This window comes from Varanus komodoensis, unplaced genomic scaffold (genome assembly GCF_004798865.1).
Source record: "Varanus komodoensis strain SLA01 unplaced genomic scaffold, ASM479886v1 scaffold10, whole genome shotgun sequence".
Classification (NCBI taxonomy): Eukaryota; Metazoa; Chordata; class Lepidosauria; order Squamata; family Varanidae; genus Varanus; species Varanus komodoensis.
The window spans coordinates 8,469,175-8,489,523 of NW_025335269.1; the positions used below are offsets into that span (position 1 = coordinate 8,469,175).

At 39.5% G+C, this 20,349-nt stretch overlaps 1 protein-coding gene across 2 annotated transcripts; it reads right to left on the reverse strand.

The window, feature by feature from the left end:
• Positions 1-288: 288 nt before the first annotated feature.
• PIGA (phosphatidylinositol glycan anchor biosynthesis class A) lies at positions 289-19,747 on the reverse strand. 2 transcript variants are annotated; one of them, XM_044453799.1, is made up of 7 exons: positions 19,635-19,747; positions 18,650-19,050; positions 18,273-18,427; positions 16,403-16,535; positions 15,025-15,157; positions 8,595-8,801; positions 289-7,680 (listed from the first exon to the last, which is right to left on the reverse strand). In XM_044453799.1, exons 2-7 carry the CDS (start codon positions 19,018-19,020, stop codon positions 7,414-7,416), a joined length of 1,266 nt encoding a protein of 421 aa, XP_044309734.1. In that variant the 5' UTR covers positions 19,021-19,050; positions 19,635-19,747; the 3' UTR covers positions 289-7,413. The 2 variants fall into 2 exon arrangements, with proteins under 2 accessions (XP_044309734.1, XP_044309725.1); XM_044453790.1 differs by having other exon boundaries at positions 18,273-19,050.
• Positions 19,748-20,349: the final 602 nt, after the last annotated feature.

Below are 20,349 nucleotides of genomic sequence, written 5' to 3' on the forward strand. Positions count from 1 at the left end.
ATATGATCTCTTCCTGGTATGGTCAAAAATGTGTGCATACGTATGGCTCAATTTGCCTGAGATTCATGTCTTGCATCAAAAATGATCAAGTGTTAAGCCAGAATGAGTTAGTGCTAGGTTGTTCCCAAGGTACTTGGATATATTGGGCACAACAGTGCAAGGTTCTTATCAATTTATTTGGGAGAAAACACAAACCTCTTAAGCCCTACAAGAGATATAACTGCTAACAGCTGCTATAGGCATAGGTTGCTTCCAGAAAACATTTGAAATATTCTGTTTTACCCAAAAGATGCCGTTTTAGGCCTGTTCCATGTATTGCTTCTTGCATTCCAATCCAAAGTCAGGAAAGCAAGCAGAGGTTGCAGAGGGGTGTGTACTGGAAGTTCGAAGGAACTGGCCTCCACACTTTTGTTGTCCATCATTCACAAAGTTTTGGTTTAAGGAGAAGTATCCAGACAAAAAGTATGAAGACAAAAGGAACGAACTTGTATAAAGTTATTTATTTGCATATACAGACCATCCAATCCACAAACAGAAATGGAAAAAAACAATATACACTTAAAAGGTTATGAATTTTTTTATAAACATTTCCTTTAAAAATGTCATACTGTACAGTACCAAGGCAACCTGATATACAAAAGTTATTTAACAGTATTTCCTAGAGGTTGCAAACCTCACCACCACCTATTTAATCTACCTTTCTCAGTGGTTCCCACTCGACACCAACTATCTATTCCAAAGAGCATGACAAAATCTTCACATTCAGGGATGTGTATAGAGCCTGCTGTTGAATAAAAGAGGTCTGGGCACTATTCCAACAAGAAAAGGGACTGGAGCAAAACATTTATTATTCACTGTAAAGTCACATATGGAAACATTACAAATCTAACAGATTTGTCCAAACAAGGCTGAGTAAAACAGTACTGCCCATAAATTCAGTATTTAGGATCCTTTGAACAAAGCCATGCAACTTCCCCACCCCACTACACCAGAAGTGCTAAGGAACGTCTCCATCTACTTGAGGATCTTGTCCCTCTAGAAAATATGCACAGTATCACATAAAGAGCCATATATTCCATAAATAGCCAAGCGGGGCTGTTCCATTGTATTTAACATGCTATGTCAATAGTCTTCTTAACTGACTCTTATTGTTCAGAGGGCAAAGGCACAACCCCCCCCCCACCCCCCAGTTTTTTAATGTAACGCATGGGCTTGATTTTGATATCTACACCACATTTTGAAATGGAAGAACTAGTCAAGTGTTCTGCTGATATTTTGAAATTACTTATCTCCAACTCTTATCTAGTAGTATTTCACATCAAAAACAGGTTTCTATCCATTATTCATCAAGAAGAGTTGCCTTTTAATCAAAGAAGAAAGAAAAAAAGAAACCACCCAATATATTTATGTCCTGCTTTGTCTGCATTGAGACATTCAATGACACAAATACATTGTGTGATTTTATTTAAACAAAGAAATATATTGCACAATTGCCATCAATTTTAAGAAAAACCAACTTTTTTGTGATTCTCACTTTTTAATACAGCGTAAAGATACTTTCATATGAATGGCATGCAATCATAAATGTTTAAGAAAACAAGTTCCTTTGGAATCAGGAGGACTTATTTTCAATGTAATATATTAGGTGCAATGCCATTTGGGACTTTTTCCACCCAAGATAAAATACCCCTTCTTGTCTCACACGCATCCTTTATGAACACTGCTTTTGGACCTCTCATGCTTTCAAACACCAATATTCACCTCTACTGTCCAGTATTTTGATTGAAACAAGCATCAGTTGATATTTATTTTCAAAGTTCTTAAAGAGTTCCATAGAGGACCTTACTAAAGGCAAGTTCTTGCGTGAACAGAACATGGGCTATACACAGTTTCAGAAATGAAGTAATATATCATATGCTCCTTTACTCAAGACACTGAGTCCAGTCCAACTTCTAGGTGATTATTAAGAGCCAGTATGGCATACTGAGGAGTGTCAAATTTTAACCATAGAGAAAGTCATTCAGATCTCCAGTCTGTAATGAAGAAAGTAGTCTTTGGGCTACTCAACTTCCTCAGTCAGAGCCAGCCTTAGGGTGTACTTTCACCATCAACCCTATAGAACAAGGGCGGACAATGTACATCCTCCCCATCATCTTTTGCCACCTCCACAACACCACAAATGTCAGCAGATTGAGCAGGAGAAAAACCTGGCAGGTTGCCAGCAAAAATCAACTGGAAACCTGAAGTACTGCAGTAAGCCAATGACCTTTTCTTTTCTTTTCTTTTCTTTTTTCTTTCTCTCTCTCTCTCTTTTTGGTGCCAGCAATCCTATGTGACCCATAGGGGCCTGGAAGCAGCAAAGTGACCCCCAAAATTGCCCACCGTGGCCATGGAACTTTGCAGAAAGGATTGAATGAACACATGATTAAGGATCAAAGTGAGAGGATTACTCACATGAGCAATGCTTTTTCCTAATGCACACCATGATTTTATGTTAAAAATTTACAGAAGCAGTATTTAAGCCTAGCTTCATATAGATTTATGTTAGCTGTCTAATTCAAACAGAACTAGCTTGCTTCAAGCCAGAAATGGCTATTTGCTTCACAGAAGCACAATATTCATGGCCTCCTTGCTCCTTGGTCACGTTCAAACAGTAGTCCCTTCACCAACAAATTAGCAAATATGGCCTATTTGAACTCACTTTTTGCTGTTAGCAATATGCTTTAAATCGTATTTGTTGGGGTGAGGTGAATATACACTTTAAAAAGTAAATGTATACATATACTCCTGTTGACTTCAGCCAGAGTCGTACCATATGTGTGTTACAGAGAAATTGTGCAGCTTATAGCTAAGTGTCATTGCATTTAGTTCAACATCCTCATTTCATAATAGACCCTTCACATTTAACATTGATTATTTCAGAAATAGATGCAGATACACTTCCTGAAACAGATGCAGATATATATCTTACAGCTTAGTCATGTAATCGACAAGGCATAATATTTCCCATAACTTTTCCATAACTATCTGTAGGTATGCCTACTTATGGAGTTCCCATTAGCATGTAAGAGACAGTGTTAAAATATTTTAGTTAATTTAAATAAATTTAAAATAAAGTTTTTCTAGCAAAATTAAGGTGAAATGGTATCTTGCTAATTCTCTTTTAAAAGCTCACTGCTTTCAGTGGAAATTTATAAAGTCACTAATGTTTTCAAAATAAAGCATTATCTGCATGCTTAATTTGTTTTTCAGTAGTCAGCGTTTGGCACCAATGCTTCTTGTTAGTAAAAGCATGTTCATGCATGCAGAATCAGCGTGTTAGAAAAAAAGTTAAGTATTGAGAGAAGCTATTTTCCTAGCAGAAAAAAATAATCCTTGACTTCCTCTTGAACACAGCAACCATCTTATCACAGAAGAATTCAGCCCTATAAACAAAAGCTATTTCTTTGCATTCCATAAACCTTAATTATATTCTTGTAAGGACTGAAGTTTTACCATGCAAAATTTAAAACATATTGCCCAACTACCATACCTCAAAATACCAAAATCACATTCAAAGAAAGACATTCCAAAGCAAAATCATTTAAGGAACATGGTGGAATAACAGGGATAATATGATCCAACAGAAATAAAGTTTGTTGATGTAGAGAGAGATTTTTCAATTAAGCAGAGACATTTGAAAGAGCACCTTTTGTTACACAGGTCTTCAGTCTAAACAACCACTGCAATAACCAAGTCATAACAGAGTTTGTACTCATAGAGCTTAGACAGCTGGCTGAAAAACAGTACTTACAATGTAGTCTTGGCCAAATCCCAAATGGCTGTGGAAAAACACTTGCCACATGAAGAACAACATGGCTTGATTGGCCAATTTCACTCACAAAACAACATTTCTCCCTTCTCCAAAGTTACTGTCAACCAGTTCAAAATAATGACTGATGTTCTTATGATGGCATGGTCAACTTAGTTTTTAAAAAGGCCTAACAGCATCCCAGTATCTTATACATGGCTATAGTTTCCATATCCGTTTGACCCTACTGGCATTTGCAACCTTTCGTACCCTAAAATCCTACACTTGTTTCCAAATCATCATTTCCACAATGTTGTGAATGCTTTAAAAATAAAACGATCCAACTTCACTTGTTCTTGGACACAGTTACGTAAGGACTGCTGAAGAATTTCTGTACAATACTGAAAATTGGCATTAGGAGTTTCATATGTCAGAAGTATATAATTCTTCAGTGTTTTGCCTTTAGTGAATAATTCCAATGACATAAGGATGTGATTCTATGACCTGAGGACAGTTGAAGACAAGATGAGCTAAGTTCACTAGGCCAAGAGATCAGGATAAGAATAAAGGTCATTAACACTGCATTCACCAATAGCATATGATATTAGTCAAAACAATGCTAAGGAGTTTTGGGTTCTTATTTTAGTTAATTGATTTCCCTTGTACAGGTATTTTTGTATGCCAACCCTCCACCCCCTCAAAAAACCCCCACCTCAAGCACACAAACTATTACCTAACATGAGCACCCCATATGCTAAGAGCAACACACCCCATCCCCACCCCATAAAAGTAATGTATACATACATGTAAGAAGGGGTGTAGACCCCTTGGTTCTAATACACTGAAACTATAGGAACATACCCTAAAGTATTTGGCAACCTGTGAGAACTTACTTGTTAACACATTTTAAGGTTTCTCTTTAAGGGATGGAGAAGGTTCAGGCACTATTTTCATGATTAGATTTTAATCCACTAAATGATTTCCAAGAGTCTTTCCCAACTTGTAGCTGAACCCTCTGCATATTCACTTGGAAGCAAGTTCCACTGAGTTCAGTAAAAACTACTCCCAGTTAAGAATGAATGACCCTGTAGCTTTAAGCAGAAGATATTAGTAGAAATGTTCTTGGAAGAGAAAAAACACTAGTAGCTTAAAGCATCCAAACACAACTTTTGCCCAGGTAAATGTAACCATAACAGCATTTCCCCTTACTGCATCAGGGTTTAGCATATGCTACTGAGCTCTCAAGTGCACTGATGTGTAGTACATTTAGTATTGTAAAATGAATCCTTGCTCCTTTTTCTGCCCACACTTCCTATCATACTATTCAAAAGATGGCTATTCTGTAAACAAAAATCAGATATAAAATCAGATGTTATTTAGTACCTAGTTCTGTGCTTATTACCCAAAGTAATCAAGAGGGAAAGAGTATAATTTCATTTATTACGGGAATCAGCAGTGATGCGGAAGACACCCAGAAATGGCATGAAAAGACTGTTCAGTCCCTCCCTTTGTAGTCAATGCCCCTATCACACCCACACTGCTATCAAAAAGCTGAAACGAGAGTTAGATGTCATGCATATGGCTGGACTATTAAAAACCTTCTGTACAGAAAGACTTCTTTCCACCTCCCTGTTTTGATACTGTGCTGAAGCAGAGGCTGTGCCCACAGCTGGAAGGTGCAGATGTTTGGAATTTGATACACGCTGCAGTTGCAAAGACAGTTACAGCAATAGAGGCTAATGCATGTATATATTTCAGGGAACTTAACCTCAGCAGAATTGCTTAGGTATAGCCAACCTTACACTGAAGACAGGAAAAGGGGCAATTGAGCTGGACAGAGGAATTTGATGGCCATTTTATTAAGTGAATGGATTAAGTGAATTCTGGTGGGAATAAAAGGCAATCTGATGAGAAATGGAAGACCCATAGCTCAGTACTAGAGCACAAGCACTGCATAGAGGAATTTCCAGGTTCAATTCTCAACGTCTCTAGATAGGGCTGGGGAAGAATTCCTGTCCTAAACTACTACTAGTCAATACCAATGATACTAGGCAAGAAAAAGGTCTGATTCAGTGTAAGGCAGCTCTCCATATTATGTTACCTATGCTACCCTGATATCAAAATAAGACAAGGCACAGAAAAATTATTAACATAAAACATCTGAAAACTTTACTGCTAAAGAAATCTGATGGGATAAGGGGAAAGTATATTATTCTACAGCACATCACCTAGAAAGTCTGCCATTGCTCTAAGTAGAAATGAACACCCAAGTTCTAATCAGATGTAGTAAACTGGATTCAAATTCCTCCAATCTTGACCGAGAAAGGGGCATACAGGCTGTGAGGAAAGGGAGGATAGCTGCCTTCTTGCAACAGTTTCTGCCTGCAACATTTAAAGCTATAGTGAAATGAATTAAGCCTAATGGCCCCACAGATCAGAACACACAGCCTGTTTTCATGTACAGTATATATGCTAAATTGAGGTTAAAAACAAAATAGGTTAAAATACAGAGTCAGTTCAGACGCAATAGGAAACCATGTGCACAAGGAAGACACTGGAACCTTTTGCTTCCACTTTTAAACAAAATGCAGTTCCCTCCTATTAACAAACCCACGGTACTGTTAATTTAACAATCTTTGGCTGCAATTCTATGCATGCTTACCTAGGAATAAGCTCCACTAAACCTAATGGGTTTATTTTGTTTTGGATTATACGGTTCAAATAACAAGCTATGATCTGAAACTATGGCTTGATCACAGTTTGTTTCAACTAACATTGATTAGAAACCACAATCCCATGAGTTCATATGTAAAGAAAAATCATCATGTAAAGAAGCAGCTTCCAATCTTCTCCTCCCAAGCATAAAAGGGGAAGGGGGGGAACTACACAAGCTCAAGGATCACCGGGACTTGTTCATGAAGCAGAAAACAATGGTTTCTCATTAGATGTGAACTGATCTAAAAGGGTACAATGCAAAACCAACAAAAAGCAGCTTCTTCCAAAGGATGCATTTCGAGTGTATATGTAGGGAAGCATACAAAAAGGGGGAAATGTGCATACATTCACTTGTTAGAACATGAGCTTAATTGCAGAGAAGGTCCCACCAACTATGTGAGGCAGGTATTTCATATTGGCACCCACTTCTTCCAGCATCTTACACTAAACAAGCACACCCAAGATCCAAAGTTATAATTCTGATCCCCTCTAATATTATGCTGGAACAAAAGGTGGTAATAATAATGTATGCACTCTCCCCACAACACAAAGATGAAAGGAAATTAAAATATTGCAAGAGAAAATAAGGGAAAACACTAAAAATCAGTCTGCCCACCTGTTATCCTCTTACCGTCTCCTTTCTTTCATTAATGGCCAATGATATTCCACAGATTTATTTTAAAATTCTCAAGTTGAAATAAATGACAATTGTGAACAACTACTGTGGTACAACTTGGCAAGCATGTCTATCCTAAACCATTTTAGACCATCCTAATCTGAGGTAGAACATCTTGCTGATTTTCTTTCCACCCATTAAGGAAAACTGATGAATTATTTATAAACATTTTCTCCTGCTGAATGCAAATAATCTAATAATCAATGCTAGAAAAAGTCTCATCTTTTCATTCCTAGCACCGTTCAGAGTTTGAAGTCTTCCCTTTTTTGCTTTTATTAGGGAAATACTGACGTGTCCATGCTCCATTTAGGCCTGTGGCATCTACTGCAACATCAATTAGTTCATCTGGTGTCATCCACCTCAAGAATGTCAGGAAAAGAAAGCTGAGCACAGCCAAGAGAGCAAAAATGCAACCAGTCACTGGGCCGCAGTGAGAGACAAGTCTGTCGAGCCGTGTGCTCATTGGCAATACAGTTTCACCTGCAACTCTGTTGTAGACCTAAGGAAGAAATAGGGAGATAATTAGGTTTGTCTGCAAGATTCCCTTTGCATTATGTAATAGAGACAACTGCTCCCAACAAAGATTATACATAAATGTCATAGATAGGAGCACCTATGGGGCTTATGAGAGGTCAGGAAGAGGTCAGGTATCCATACAATTCTTCCATCTTGCAAGATGAATTTATTAATTCACAACAACATAGCATTCAGAAAACTACACACCTATTTCCCATCCTACAGGATACAATAAGTCAGATAAAAGAATTTTCATATTGGAAAGATAAACAGCAAAGTCATGAAAAAGCTCTCAGTTTATTAAGATTTGTGAAGTTATGCTAACAACATAGTGAATTTGGAAGATTACTTCTGTGACATAATTTTAGAACAAGGCACTGTGAAATAGATCTCACATCCTCCAAACTTACTGTTCTTCCACTGTCTCTTGAAATAACTAAAATGATAATCTAGAACAGGGGTGGGCAATTAATTTTCCTATGGGGCCACATGAGAAACTTTGACAGTTCTTAAGGGCCGGACCAGTACACTTACAGCTCTGCTCAATATATATCTCTATAAAAACAGTAAATGAAACATTACAATGATATAATGAAAATGTGGAGCACAGAACAACACTATTTAATGAATAGTCACAAAAACATTAACATTACGTGAAAAGCAATAAATTCAATTCAATTTAGCAGATCCTTCAAAATAAAAGCAGTGCAGTTGTATTGCTTGCATCTATATTGTGACAATATATATTTGCATTGACTTTTAATTTGCCAGTGACCTCATGCGGGCCAGTCAGGGTCAGCCATCGGGCCGGATGTGGCCCACGGGCCGTACAATGCCCAGGTCTGATCTAGAAGATATAAAGGCTATATGAGTTTCCCTATATGAAAGTTAACCTACTTTTTCTGTTCTCTTTGCAACATTTCTCCAAGTATAAAATGTTTTAACTTTCCTATGTATGATTTCTGGAGATGGACGTGATCCTGACTTCTGCTGGATGATAGCTTTTTCCAACCCATTACACAGAGACTTCACTGAAGGCTCACACAAGATTATAAGATCATCTGGTAACACCTCAGGAATCCCACCAACTCTTGTACTCACCACCTGAAAAAACAGAGAATTATTGTAACACTTATGAAACAGTTGATGTCTCCGAAGTCTCTATCTTACTATACTGTAAGGAATAGTCCATCTAAAAAAGACTGAAAATTTTTATTTTTATTCTACCATTCAACTAAGTCACACACATAACTGTCTTCCTTTTTAATTCTTACAGTGATCCTGTGAAGCAGATGAAGTTGGATTCACAGAGCACAACAACCCATCATAGGTAACAAGCCACAGTGGGTTGCCGTGTCATGTGAACCCAGACTATTTCCACAAGACTTGTTTGTTGAAAGCAAGCCCCTCTGACAATTCATGGCTTGTTCAAAAGGATGCTTGGACCTGAGTATTGGGAACCAGCAAGTAAGCTTCTTGGCAAGAGCATCAAAAACATGCCCCCTCGTGGACATTGACCCAGCAAGGCTGACAAGAGCTTTGTTTTTATTATGGTTTGTCCTAACAGTTCTCAAAAGATGAGTGGTCAAGAGAAACAAAAGCTTATATTTTCTAGTTTGAGCACATTTGACAGACAGTTAAAAAAACTCTCTTAGAGGTAACAAAAAAAGACAAAGCAAATGAGATGCCAGCACCAGTGAGACTGACGCATGCACTCTCATGTGTCACGCCATCCCATTCAGCAGTCTTCCCAGGGTTTGGATTTTTTTAAAGAACTGTCAAGGTACTGCAGTAACCACAGCAGATAATGCCCCACAAAGGAAGAGGATAGATATTTGCCCTTTCTGGAGTAGCCAGAGACCCAGGAAAGGGTAAAAAAAAATGTGGAGGGCACCGTGAACTGTAAGCTCAGCAATTAAAAATCCAGAGAATTATAATGCTAAAAGTGAGAACTTGTCACATCTCCCTTTTGATATACCAACTTCCCCACCCACTTCATGGATCACTGCCTTGTCATGGCAAAGGGGCTTGCGTAGCTCAATGAAGCTATGAGCTATGCCATGCAGGGCCACCCAAGACGGACAGGTCATAGCAGAGGGCTCTGACAAAATGTGATCCACTGGAGAAGGAAATGGCAACCCACTCCAGTATCTTTGCCATGAAAACCCCATGGACAGTACCAAAAGGCAAAAAGATATGATGCCAGAAGATGAGCCCCTCAGGTCGGAAGGTGTCCAATATGCTACTGGGGAAGAGCAGAGGGCTAGTACTAGTAGCACCAGAAAGAATGAAGCGACTGGGTCAAAGCCGAAAGGACACTCAGTTGTGGATGTATCTAGTGGTGAAAGGAGAGTAAGATGCTGCAAAGATCTATACTCCATAGGAACCTGGAATGTAATATTCATGAATCAAGGCAAGCTGGATGTGGTCAAACAAGAGATGACAAGACTGAACATCGACATCTTAGGAATCAGTGAACTAAAATGGGCAGGAATGGGTGAATTTAATTCAGATGACCATCAGGTATACTACTGTGGGCAAGAATCCCTCAGAAGAAATGGAGTAGCCTTCATAGTCAATAAAAGAGTAGAAAAAGCAGTACTGGGATACAATCTTCAAAATGACAGAATGATCTCAGTTCGAATCCAAGGCAAACCATTCAACATCACAGTAGTCCAAGTCTATGCACCAACCACTGGTGACCGGTTCTATGAAGGCCTACAACACCTTCTAGAATTAACACCAAAAAATGATGTCCTTATCATCATGGGGGATTGGAATGCTAAAGTAGGAAGCCAAAAGATAACCGGAATAACAGGCAAGTTTGGCCTTGGAGTACAAAATGAAGCAGGGCACAGGCTGGTAGAATTTTGTCAAAAGAATATGATGGTCATAGCAAACACTCTTTTCCAACAACCCAAGAGATGACTCTACACATGGACATCACCAGACGGTCAACACAGAAATCAGATTGACTATATGCTCTGCAGCCAAAGATGGAGAAGCTCCATACAGTCAGTAAAAACTAGACCAGGAGCTGACTGTGGCTCAGATCATAAGCTTCTTGTTGCAAAATTTAGGCTTAAATTGAAGAAATAGGGAAAAGCACTAGGCCACTCAGGTATGACCTAAATCATATCCCTGATGAATATACAGTAGAGGTGACAAATATATTTAAGGAATTAGATCTGATAGACAGAGTGCCTGAAGAACTATGGATGGAGGTTCGCAACGTTGTACAAGAGGTAGCAACTAAAACCATCCCAAAGAAAAAGAAAGCAAAATGGCTGTCTGAGGAAGCTTTACAAATAGCTAAGGAAAGAAGGAAGCGAAAGGCAAGGGAGAAAAGGAAAGATACAAACAATTGAATGCAGAATTCCAGAGAATAGCTAGAAGACATAAGAATGTCTTCTTACATGAACAGTGCAAAGAAATAGAAGAAAACTATAGAATAGGGAGGACCAGAGATCTCTTCAAGAAAATTGGAGATATGAAGGGAACATTTCATGCAAAGATGGGCATGATAAAGGACCAAAATGGCAGGGACCTAACAGAGGCAGAAGAGATTAAGAAGAGGTGGCAAGATTACACAGAAGAACTATGCAAGAAAGAGCTTAACATCCCTGATAACCACAATGGGGTGGTCACTGACCTCGAGCCAGACATCCTGGGATGTGAAGTTGAATGGGCCTTAGGAAGTCTTAGCCACAGCAAAGCTATTGGAGGAGACAGTATTCCAGCTGACCTATTCAAAATCCTAAAAGATGATGCAGTAAAGTGCTACACTCAATATGTCAGCAAATTTAGGAAACTCAACAGTGGCCACAGGATTGGAAAAGGTCAGTTTACATTTTGATCCCAAAGAAGGATAATGCCAAAGAATGTTCAAACTCCCGCACCATTGCACTCACTTCACATGCTTGCAAACTTATGCTCAAAATCCTACAAGCTAGGCTCCAGCAGTATGTGTACCGAGAACTTTCAGACATACAGGCAGGGTTTCAAAGAGGCAGATAATCTAGAGATCAAATTGCCAACATAATGCTGGATCATAGAAAAAGCTAGGGAGTTCCAGAAAAACATCTACTTCTGCTTCACTGACTATATTAAAGCCTTAGATTGTGTTGATCACAACAAATTGTGGCAGGTTCTTAAAGAGATGGGAGTACCAGACCATCTTATTTGTCTTTTGAGAAACCTATATGCAGGTCAAGAAGCAACAGTAACAACTGGACACGGAACTACTGATTGGTTCAAAATTGAGAAAGGAGTTCGACAAGGCTGTATACTGTCGCCCTGCCTATTTAACTTATATGCAGAACACATCATGAGAAAGGTGGGGCTAGATGAATCACCATTTGGAATTAAGATTGCTGGAAGAAATTTGAGCAACCTCAGATATGCAGATGATACCACTCTAATGGCAAAAAGTGAAGAGGAACTAAAGAGCCTCTTGATGCGGGTGAAGGAAGAGAGCGCAAAAGTTGGCTTGAAACTCAACATTAAGAAAACTAAGATCATGGCATCCGGTTCTATCACTTCCTGGCAAATAAATGGGAAAGAAATGGAGGTAGTGACAAATTTTATTTTCCAGGGCTCCAAGATCACCGCAGATGGGGACTGCAGCGAAGAAATCAAAAGATGCGTGCTCCTGGGGAGGAAAGCTATGGCAAATCTAGACAGCATACTGAAAAGCAGAGACATCACCCTGCCAACAAAAGTGAGTATAGTCAAGGCTATGGTTTTCCCACTTGCAATGTATGGCTGTGAAAGTTGGACCATAAGGAAGGCTATGCTCCAAAGAATTGAGGCCTTTGAATTGTGGTGCTGGAGGAGACTCCTGCGAGTCCCTTGGACCACAAGGCAATCAAACCGGTCAGTCCTAGAGGAAAAGGAAGGATTCACTGGAGAAGGGACTAATGCTGAGAACATTAGATGGCAAAAGAAGGACGGCAGAGAATGAGGTGGCTAGATGGAGTCACTGAAGCAGTTGGTGTGAGTTTAAGTGGACTCAGGGGGATGGTGGAGGACAGGAAGGCCTGGAGGAATGTTGTCCATGGGGTCGCGATGGGTCGGACAGGACTTCGCGACTAACAACAACAGTTTCCCCCCACCTTTACCAGTTTTGCTTTGACAGATGAAACTACAACTCACTGAAGTATATCCAGTCTGAACTATACATATATTGATGAAATATAAACACACACTTTCATACCTCCAAATTAGAAAGATATTTGTACATGTTACTGTGATCAACTAAAAAAATGCAACTTTTTGAGACTGAAAAATAAACACAGAACAGTGACAAGCAAAAAGGAGTAGTGGTTAGAGTGAAAAGACAAGAAGGACTCTGCTATGAAGGACAATAGAATTCTGGCTAATGGACAGAGGGAGAAGGGAAGAACAACTCACTGTAAGCCCAAACTCCTGCTGGGCATGCTGCGTCTGTTCTGTGAACAACCAAGACATCGTGGCTTATTCACAGGGTGGTTTAACATGTCAATTTGTATACCACAATGCACCCAATGCATTAATAGCTCAAAGTCCTGCAGCTTCAGGACTGAACAGAGACTCTGTTGGGGTGAAATCTGGGAGATTTGGGTTCCAGTCCATATTTGAGCACAACACTCACTGGGTGACTTTGGGCCATCTCTGATTCTAACCTAACCTACCTCACAGGGGAGTTGTAAGGATAAGTTTAAGAAAAGGAGAATTAAGTCTGAATTCCTTGAAAGAAAAAGGCAGAACAGGAATCTAAATAAATACCAAGTTTGACACCACTTTTTCAACTTTTCTCTCACTTTTGCCCCATCCCCATTTCATTCCACCAATTCGTATCACCTCTTCCCTAGCATCTAGGTTCCAGCTTAAAAGCTTCCTCTTCTATCATGCACTCAGTCTATTGTTCTGATTATTTTAGTGTTGACTCTTTAACATTAATACCTTAACATTCTATTTTCAGTGTTATATTGCTGTTATTTGTGGTCTTTTATCACTGTAAAATGCCCAAAGACATTTGTGCATTGGAGGATATAGAAAGCTAATAAGCAAATGAAATCCATTATAATAACATACCCCTTCTCTTTCCCCTCCATGAAAACTCTTCTCTGGGCATCTGTCCCCTCAAGTATTGCAATTTTCTCTCTGTTTTTCCATTGCCTCACCTTCATCCCTACACCTTTATCCAGTATTCTGCTGCCAAAATTATTCTTATTTCTTGTTGTCACTTAACACCACCCCTTAAATCTCTACGCTGGCTTTCTCCGTTCTGGATCATGCATAGGTTTCGGATCCCTGCTCACCCTTATCTCTCCATACTTCTATCACAAAACATTGTTCCCAGGTCCTTTGCTCTTCCAGCTCCACTAATAGCCATCCAAAGGTCACCTGTTCAGTAAAACAAGTCTGGCCTTATTCCTTTACATGTGGAAAAGCCTCCTAAAATGTCAAGAATGGAGTTCTCCTATTCTACAACCCTGTGTAGGATGTCCTTCACTCCAAGGTAGGACAGAATATGGAGTTATTGTAAGAATTCCTTCTAAGTGGAAACAAAAAATAGCCTGTTCCCATGCATTTTGGAGGAGAGTTACTACAGACAAAATTAAGAATACCATTCCTCCAGGAGCAGATGAAGTTCACATCAGGTAGATCTGTTTTCCAAGGCTTTCTTGTGAGGCATGCAGTCTTAGTAAATGAGCCCCATCTGGCACAGTTAATATATGTTGATTGTTTTTGTTAATATGGTGTATCTCACACTAGTAAGGCCACAATCCTATGCATATTTCAACTGAAGTCCTGACGCTCCCATGCTGGAATGTGAATTTTTTTCCTGCCTAAACATGCACCCTACTCTGGTTAGGCCCTGCACCCAGACACTGACTAGTAGAGCAAGCCTGTGCAATAGGTCCTTCCACCTACATGTAGAAGGAACACTTACAATATGTAGAATGTTACAGCTCATACATTGCGTTTTAATTAAGTTAAATGCCTTGATAAATTGAGAGTCATATGAGAGCAATTCTTATTATCCCAGGATGAACTGTAACCACCATTCCTGAGAGCTGCCTTAATTTTTCTACCTAGTTTAATCTAACAAACTGTACCTGCCACCCCAAGTATAACCATCTAGCTAAAATACAAAATAGGAGGTGCAAGAGTACAGAAATAACTTCCTTTGATCTTTCCATATTGCAGTAGATGCTCAGGTGCTTATTAATATCAAGGGCATAACCAAGAGGATCATACCCTTAATATTCTATATTTTAAGACTGCATCACTTTAAAAACTCAGCCCAACTAATTGCTATAGGTAAGGAAACTGGTTTTACCTGCAAACCACAACTGGCTGCTTCCACTATTGCCATGCAAAATGCTTCTGTGAGAGAGGTGTTAAGAAAAATGTGTCCCTGGACCAAGACGTTTCTAACATCCCGATGTTCTAAAGCTCCCAGGAGACGAACTCTGCATGGAATTATGAAAAACAAGTTTTTTAAGATAATTGTTACAAAAGTCTTCCTGACTATGACATGATCACAGCAAGAATCAAAGACTTGTACATGCTACTGATTTCATTGCAACAAGTACATAAAAATGCTCTATTGACATTATGGGTGTGAAAAATATTTATCTTTGCAGCGTATCAAAACAGGCAGTCCAACTATCATAAATTTTGTTACAACAGGCATAATTCAACAGCAGCGTTTTTTCCAAGACCTTTTGATTTCAGCTTCCCTATTACATTCAATGAAGCATAAACAGGTTTAGCTTTGGCTGGATCATGCCTTCAAAATCAAGCAAAGAGAAATGTGATAATGAATGCACACATGTGAAGAAGTTCCAGGACCATCCACACCTTATTGCTCTGTAAATCCTGTGTGATTTTACACTTTCACCAAACAACTGAATTGAGAATTGGGAAAAATGACCACAACATTTAACAATGCTTTAGGGACTTGTTTTCTTAATATTGCTACTCAGTTTTCAGAGGAACATATTTTGAATGTCACAATTTAAAATACTAGCTTTTTATATGTTAATTCATTTGCTTTTAATATTAGAAAGATCTGGGCAGGTTGTGTATTCAAGCTGCATATCCTATTTTAGCCTCTATGGAAACGGCTAAAGCAAAACAAGGAAAGAAAAGATGACAAGCTCTACAAGGGCCTAAAGAAAAAAGAGGCATTTAAACTGCTCAGAAGTATTTGAAAGCAATTTTGAAAAAGATTTAAGGAGAATAATGCTGATTACAACCTAGCAAACTGAGGCTACAAGTCATATTTAACTTACCTAGGAGTAAGTCTCATTGAAGTTAATGGGATTTACTTCTGGGTAGACATGCATAGGATTACAATAGTTGGGGGTGATTGGTCTCCTTTCTAGATCCACACCCATCTACACACAACTGCACACATGATATGATAAAACTGAACATTCTCTTAAGTAAATCATATAAGCTTTATTAAACAATAGATCCAGTATTTTTATCAACTGAGCCAGCATTTCCAGAATTGAAGATATTGTTTCAGAAAAAGAATATAGTAGAGAAAAACTGTAACAAGCTGCTCAGTTTAGTTCAGATCTGTCAGGTTTAAGATAGCTACTGACATTATCTATGTTCTGTAGCACCCCCTATTTCTGTCCCTCTCCTCATTTTTCCCATCCCTTCAATTATCTCAAGTGTTATGTTTTAATATGGAAGGCACACACCTGTCATGTAGCTGGTATCGTTCCCGTACTTCTTCCAATATAATCCGTTTTGGTCCTTCACCTCCAACTAAGAAATGTAAATCTGGATACTTCTGACAAAGCTCAGGAATTATACCGCTAAGCAAATCTATACCTGAAGCCATAATAGTTAAAAACAGTTATATGAAAAGAATTGTTGAAGCAATCATGTTAGATTTACAAGTTAGTATCAAACAAAAGTGACAAAAGATCATATTAATACATTCCTTAATAATACTTATAATACTTATATTAATAATTATAATATTTAATAATATATATTAATAATTATAATACTTATATTAATAATATTTTAGTTAAGTTCCTTGACATTGATGTTTTACTGTAACCAGATTTATGGGGGATGGGAAGAGAGATAGGGGATTGCAAAAGTTCACAATAACTCCAAGAATATGTTTCCAAAGAAACCATTTGCTAACATGGGACTCCAGTGGAGCTTCATAACTACGCATCTACTATATTATACCATAAGGTTTTGTGAGGCAACTGCCTTTGGTAAAACATACCATAATCCTACCTCTATAGCCAAGAATTAATGGAAAAAAGCATGAGGCAGACTAATTATGGGACAGCATCAACATAATTGAGCAAATCTTAACAACTGCAACACAGTAACTTAGATAGGTACTGACATCCAGCACCTGCAGCTCCATCCTCTGCTTGTTTACTTAGTAGCAAGTCCTGCTGAGATTAGTGGGATTTACACCCATGTAAGTATGCACAGGATTAATCCGCACATACAGAATATGTTGCTTTCAGCTTCCTGCATTCTACCAGGAGTGGAGCAAAGAACAGACTAACAGGAAATCTACTCTTAGAAAAAGTAGCACAGATATATGCAAAATCCTAGTGTCCAACCACTAGTCCACAGCTGGCAGCAACATCCAACAAGGAAATGCATTGCTCCAGCAAGGAAGACCTATTCAAAGGAGGGCACCTGTTTATGTGGTATACAATTGACCTTGTACTGGAACACATAAATAGGTGTACTCTTTCAGAATTGCTCTTGAGTAATTCATTTATCTTCTGGCTTTCTTCTGGTGTGCATGTTCCTCCCCAAAGATAGATCTCCAGGTGTTTAGGATTTCGATCCCCAAAAGTCCCTGCTAGCAAAGGCTGAGAGAAGTGACTAGCCTAAGGTCACCTAGTGACCTTCATGGGTGATGGAGAGAGAGAATTTGAATATGGTTCTCCCCAGTCCTGGTCTTAAATAAGTTGTTTAAAGGTTACACACATACCCCAGCTTTGCTGCACCAGGATTGAAAAGATCCGTCTGCATGAAGCATTTAATGTACCAAGGCAGTGTCAGTGCTCGTTAAACAATATTTGTTGTTTATCCTAGGATTTTGGGCAGTCCCAAAAGGTCCAAAAACATGTCCATTTGTATGTATATGTATACAGGCAAACACAGGGCCCTACAAGTGTCATATAATCACCTACGGAGGAATCAAGGCCATTTACTTATAAAGGGACTTCATGGAAAACCCAGTGGTATGAACAAGTACCCTCCTTCTTGGGCCTACAACAATTTGCCTACTCACAATAGCCTTCTCAAGTCACCAAAGTCATGTGAAAGCACAACAAACTCTGTATAAGCTCCACAGAAAAGTTTCAGTTCATACAAAACTGGCACACCCATGCAATCCCTATCAATGGTGTGCCAAAGGTCTTAACTGTATCTTAGTCATGAGGTAACACCTATCAGGACTAAGTCAGCTGTCTGCCAGTCAGTAACTGTAAAACTGTTTAAAATACAATTTCTGATCAATTCCATTAACATTTCAAAGAAGAAACTACATTTAAATGCAACTTATAGTCCAGACCTCATTACCTTTTCTATATACAAGTCTGCTGACAACAACAATAGTTATTGTGTTGTTGTCCCGCCTAGATTCATCTGGAGTGAAGTCAGTGGGATCAACAGCATTTGGGATGACAGAAACTATCTCAGGATTCAGCGCCGCTCTCAACACTGTGTTCTCCTTGCTAGTATAAGAAACACATATTATGTGGTTTGTATCACACAGTGATACAGTTAGGAGTTTGTTTGTAAGTACTGAACTGACATCCGCAAATCCAAAAAGGGAATGATCTGTAAAAACCGTCCGTAGTTGCATTGTCTTGGCATGGAACAGTGCATCATGAGCCATGGCAGAAAAAGAACTATGTGCATGAACAATGGTGACTCTTTCCCGTACAAAGATATACCTGAGCAGAGGCAGACTGTGGAAGAGAGTTGTTGCCGTAGACTGGTTGTACATAACTCTCAATGGCAAATAATAAACCTTCAGTCCATTGGTGAGGTAACGGATGCCTTTACGGTCTTCATAAGCATGTGTGACTATTATAACTTTGTGTCCTCTTTCAATTAGGCACTGTGATAATTGGTAAATGTGGCTTTCCACACCTCCCATGTTTGGATAAAAAAAATCAGACACCATGCATATACGATGAACCTGATTAGCACAGGTTGGAAATTTATAAGAGTTTGCAGTGGAAGAGAGAGAATGAGACTCCCTGTGATTTTCCCTCTTTCTACAGGCCATGTTAGGGTGGCAATTTGTCCATGTGGTAGCCATTCCATATGAAGAACAGGCTCCATTCAGTACCTAGGACAGTAAATGGAAAAAGGTACATTATATGTTAAAGCTAAAAGAAAAATTCTCGCTACTTACTGCTGCTGTTACACGAAGAGCCCTATATCTTACAGAGTTACCCTGTGTGTGATTACGCAAAAGTAAGTCACACCGTATTTCTGAACAGCTATTCCCATTCCTGTAGTGTTTGGGATTGCAGCAATAGCTAGAAGGCAAGCTGCAGCATTTCAGGAATTGATTAAGAAGTACAGTAGCTGTCTGCTGCCGGCAGCTGCATTTCTGCGCGACCCCTGCATGAAGTCAAGCACAAAGCAATAAACGAACAATAATTAAAGTCAGGCACTAATTACAGTATCCGAGGCATATTTATTCAGAAATAAGCATCGCTGTGTCCTGTAGGGCTTAGTCATAACAGAGTCCCCCTAGTCTGGAGGGATGCTAGGCAGGAGGAAGAAGGTCAAGTTTACCTGTCATTAACAAAATACACTGAAAAAATTCCCACAGTTCTGACTCGCATTTGCTTTACAAAAAGCCAAGTGAGCCTCCTCAGAACGCACCGAACCCACTCCCACCAACCTGGCATCTCATTCACTCACCTGCGCTTCTGACCGCGAGGTTCTAGCCAGTCAAAGTCCAATTCCAATTCCAACCCATTTCCGGATTAATTTAAGGCGGGAGCGCGCAAACCCAGCGGTTCCTGCGCTCATCTAAGCAGTAACCCTATCTTCACATCCTAGGTTCTTCAGACTCCGCGCGGCAAGTGGCCAATCCAAGGACAAGGAACCAACCACGTGGGGTAACAAAAGCCAATCCCAGCGCTTAGAAGACTTCTCAGGAAGTAGGCTCTGACGAGCAGTTGACGGTTTCCAGAGACTGGCTGTTCGCCGTATGCCGGTGTGGAGCACGGAGCTTTCCTCTCATTGGCTGGGTAGCCTCTTACAAAATCGCCCCCCCCGAACTTCGCTACCATTCTCCGCGCCTAGAATTACTTAGCAACGTTCTCTAGCCTGTCCTTTGAATCTATGATGGTAACCCTTAAGTGTTCTGGAAGCTCCCCTCTGGCTGGAGCACAGGCTTGGCTTTGGGGCGGGTCCACTTCTTCGTCTGCATCTCTTGCTAATTCTAGACTCACCTCCATAGGCAGTTCAGCAACAGCAAGAAAAGGTCGTAGCACCTGAAAAAAGTCGTATTCATCACCAGCAGTAGAGGAAAAAAAGAGGCAGGCAACTGGACTGGTGCGGTGATTCATATAAGGAAGCAGTGCGGTGCAACAAGTAGGCTTAGGGGTAGGCGACTTGTGACTCTCCCGAT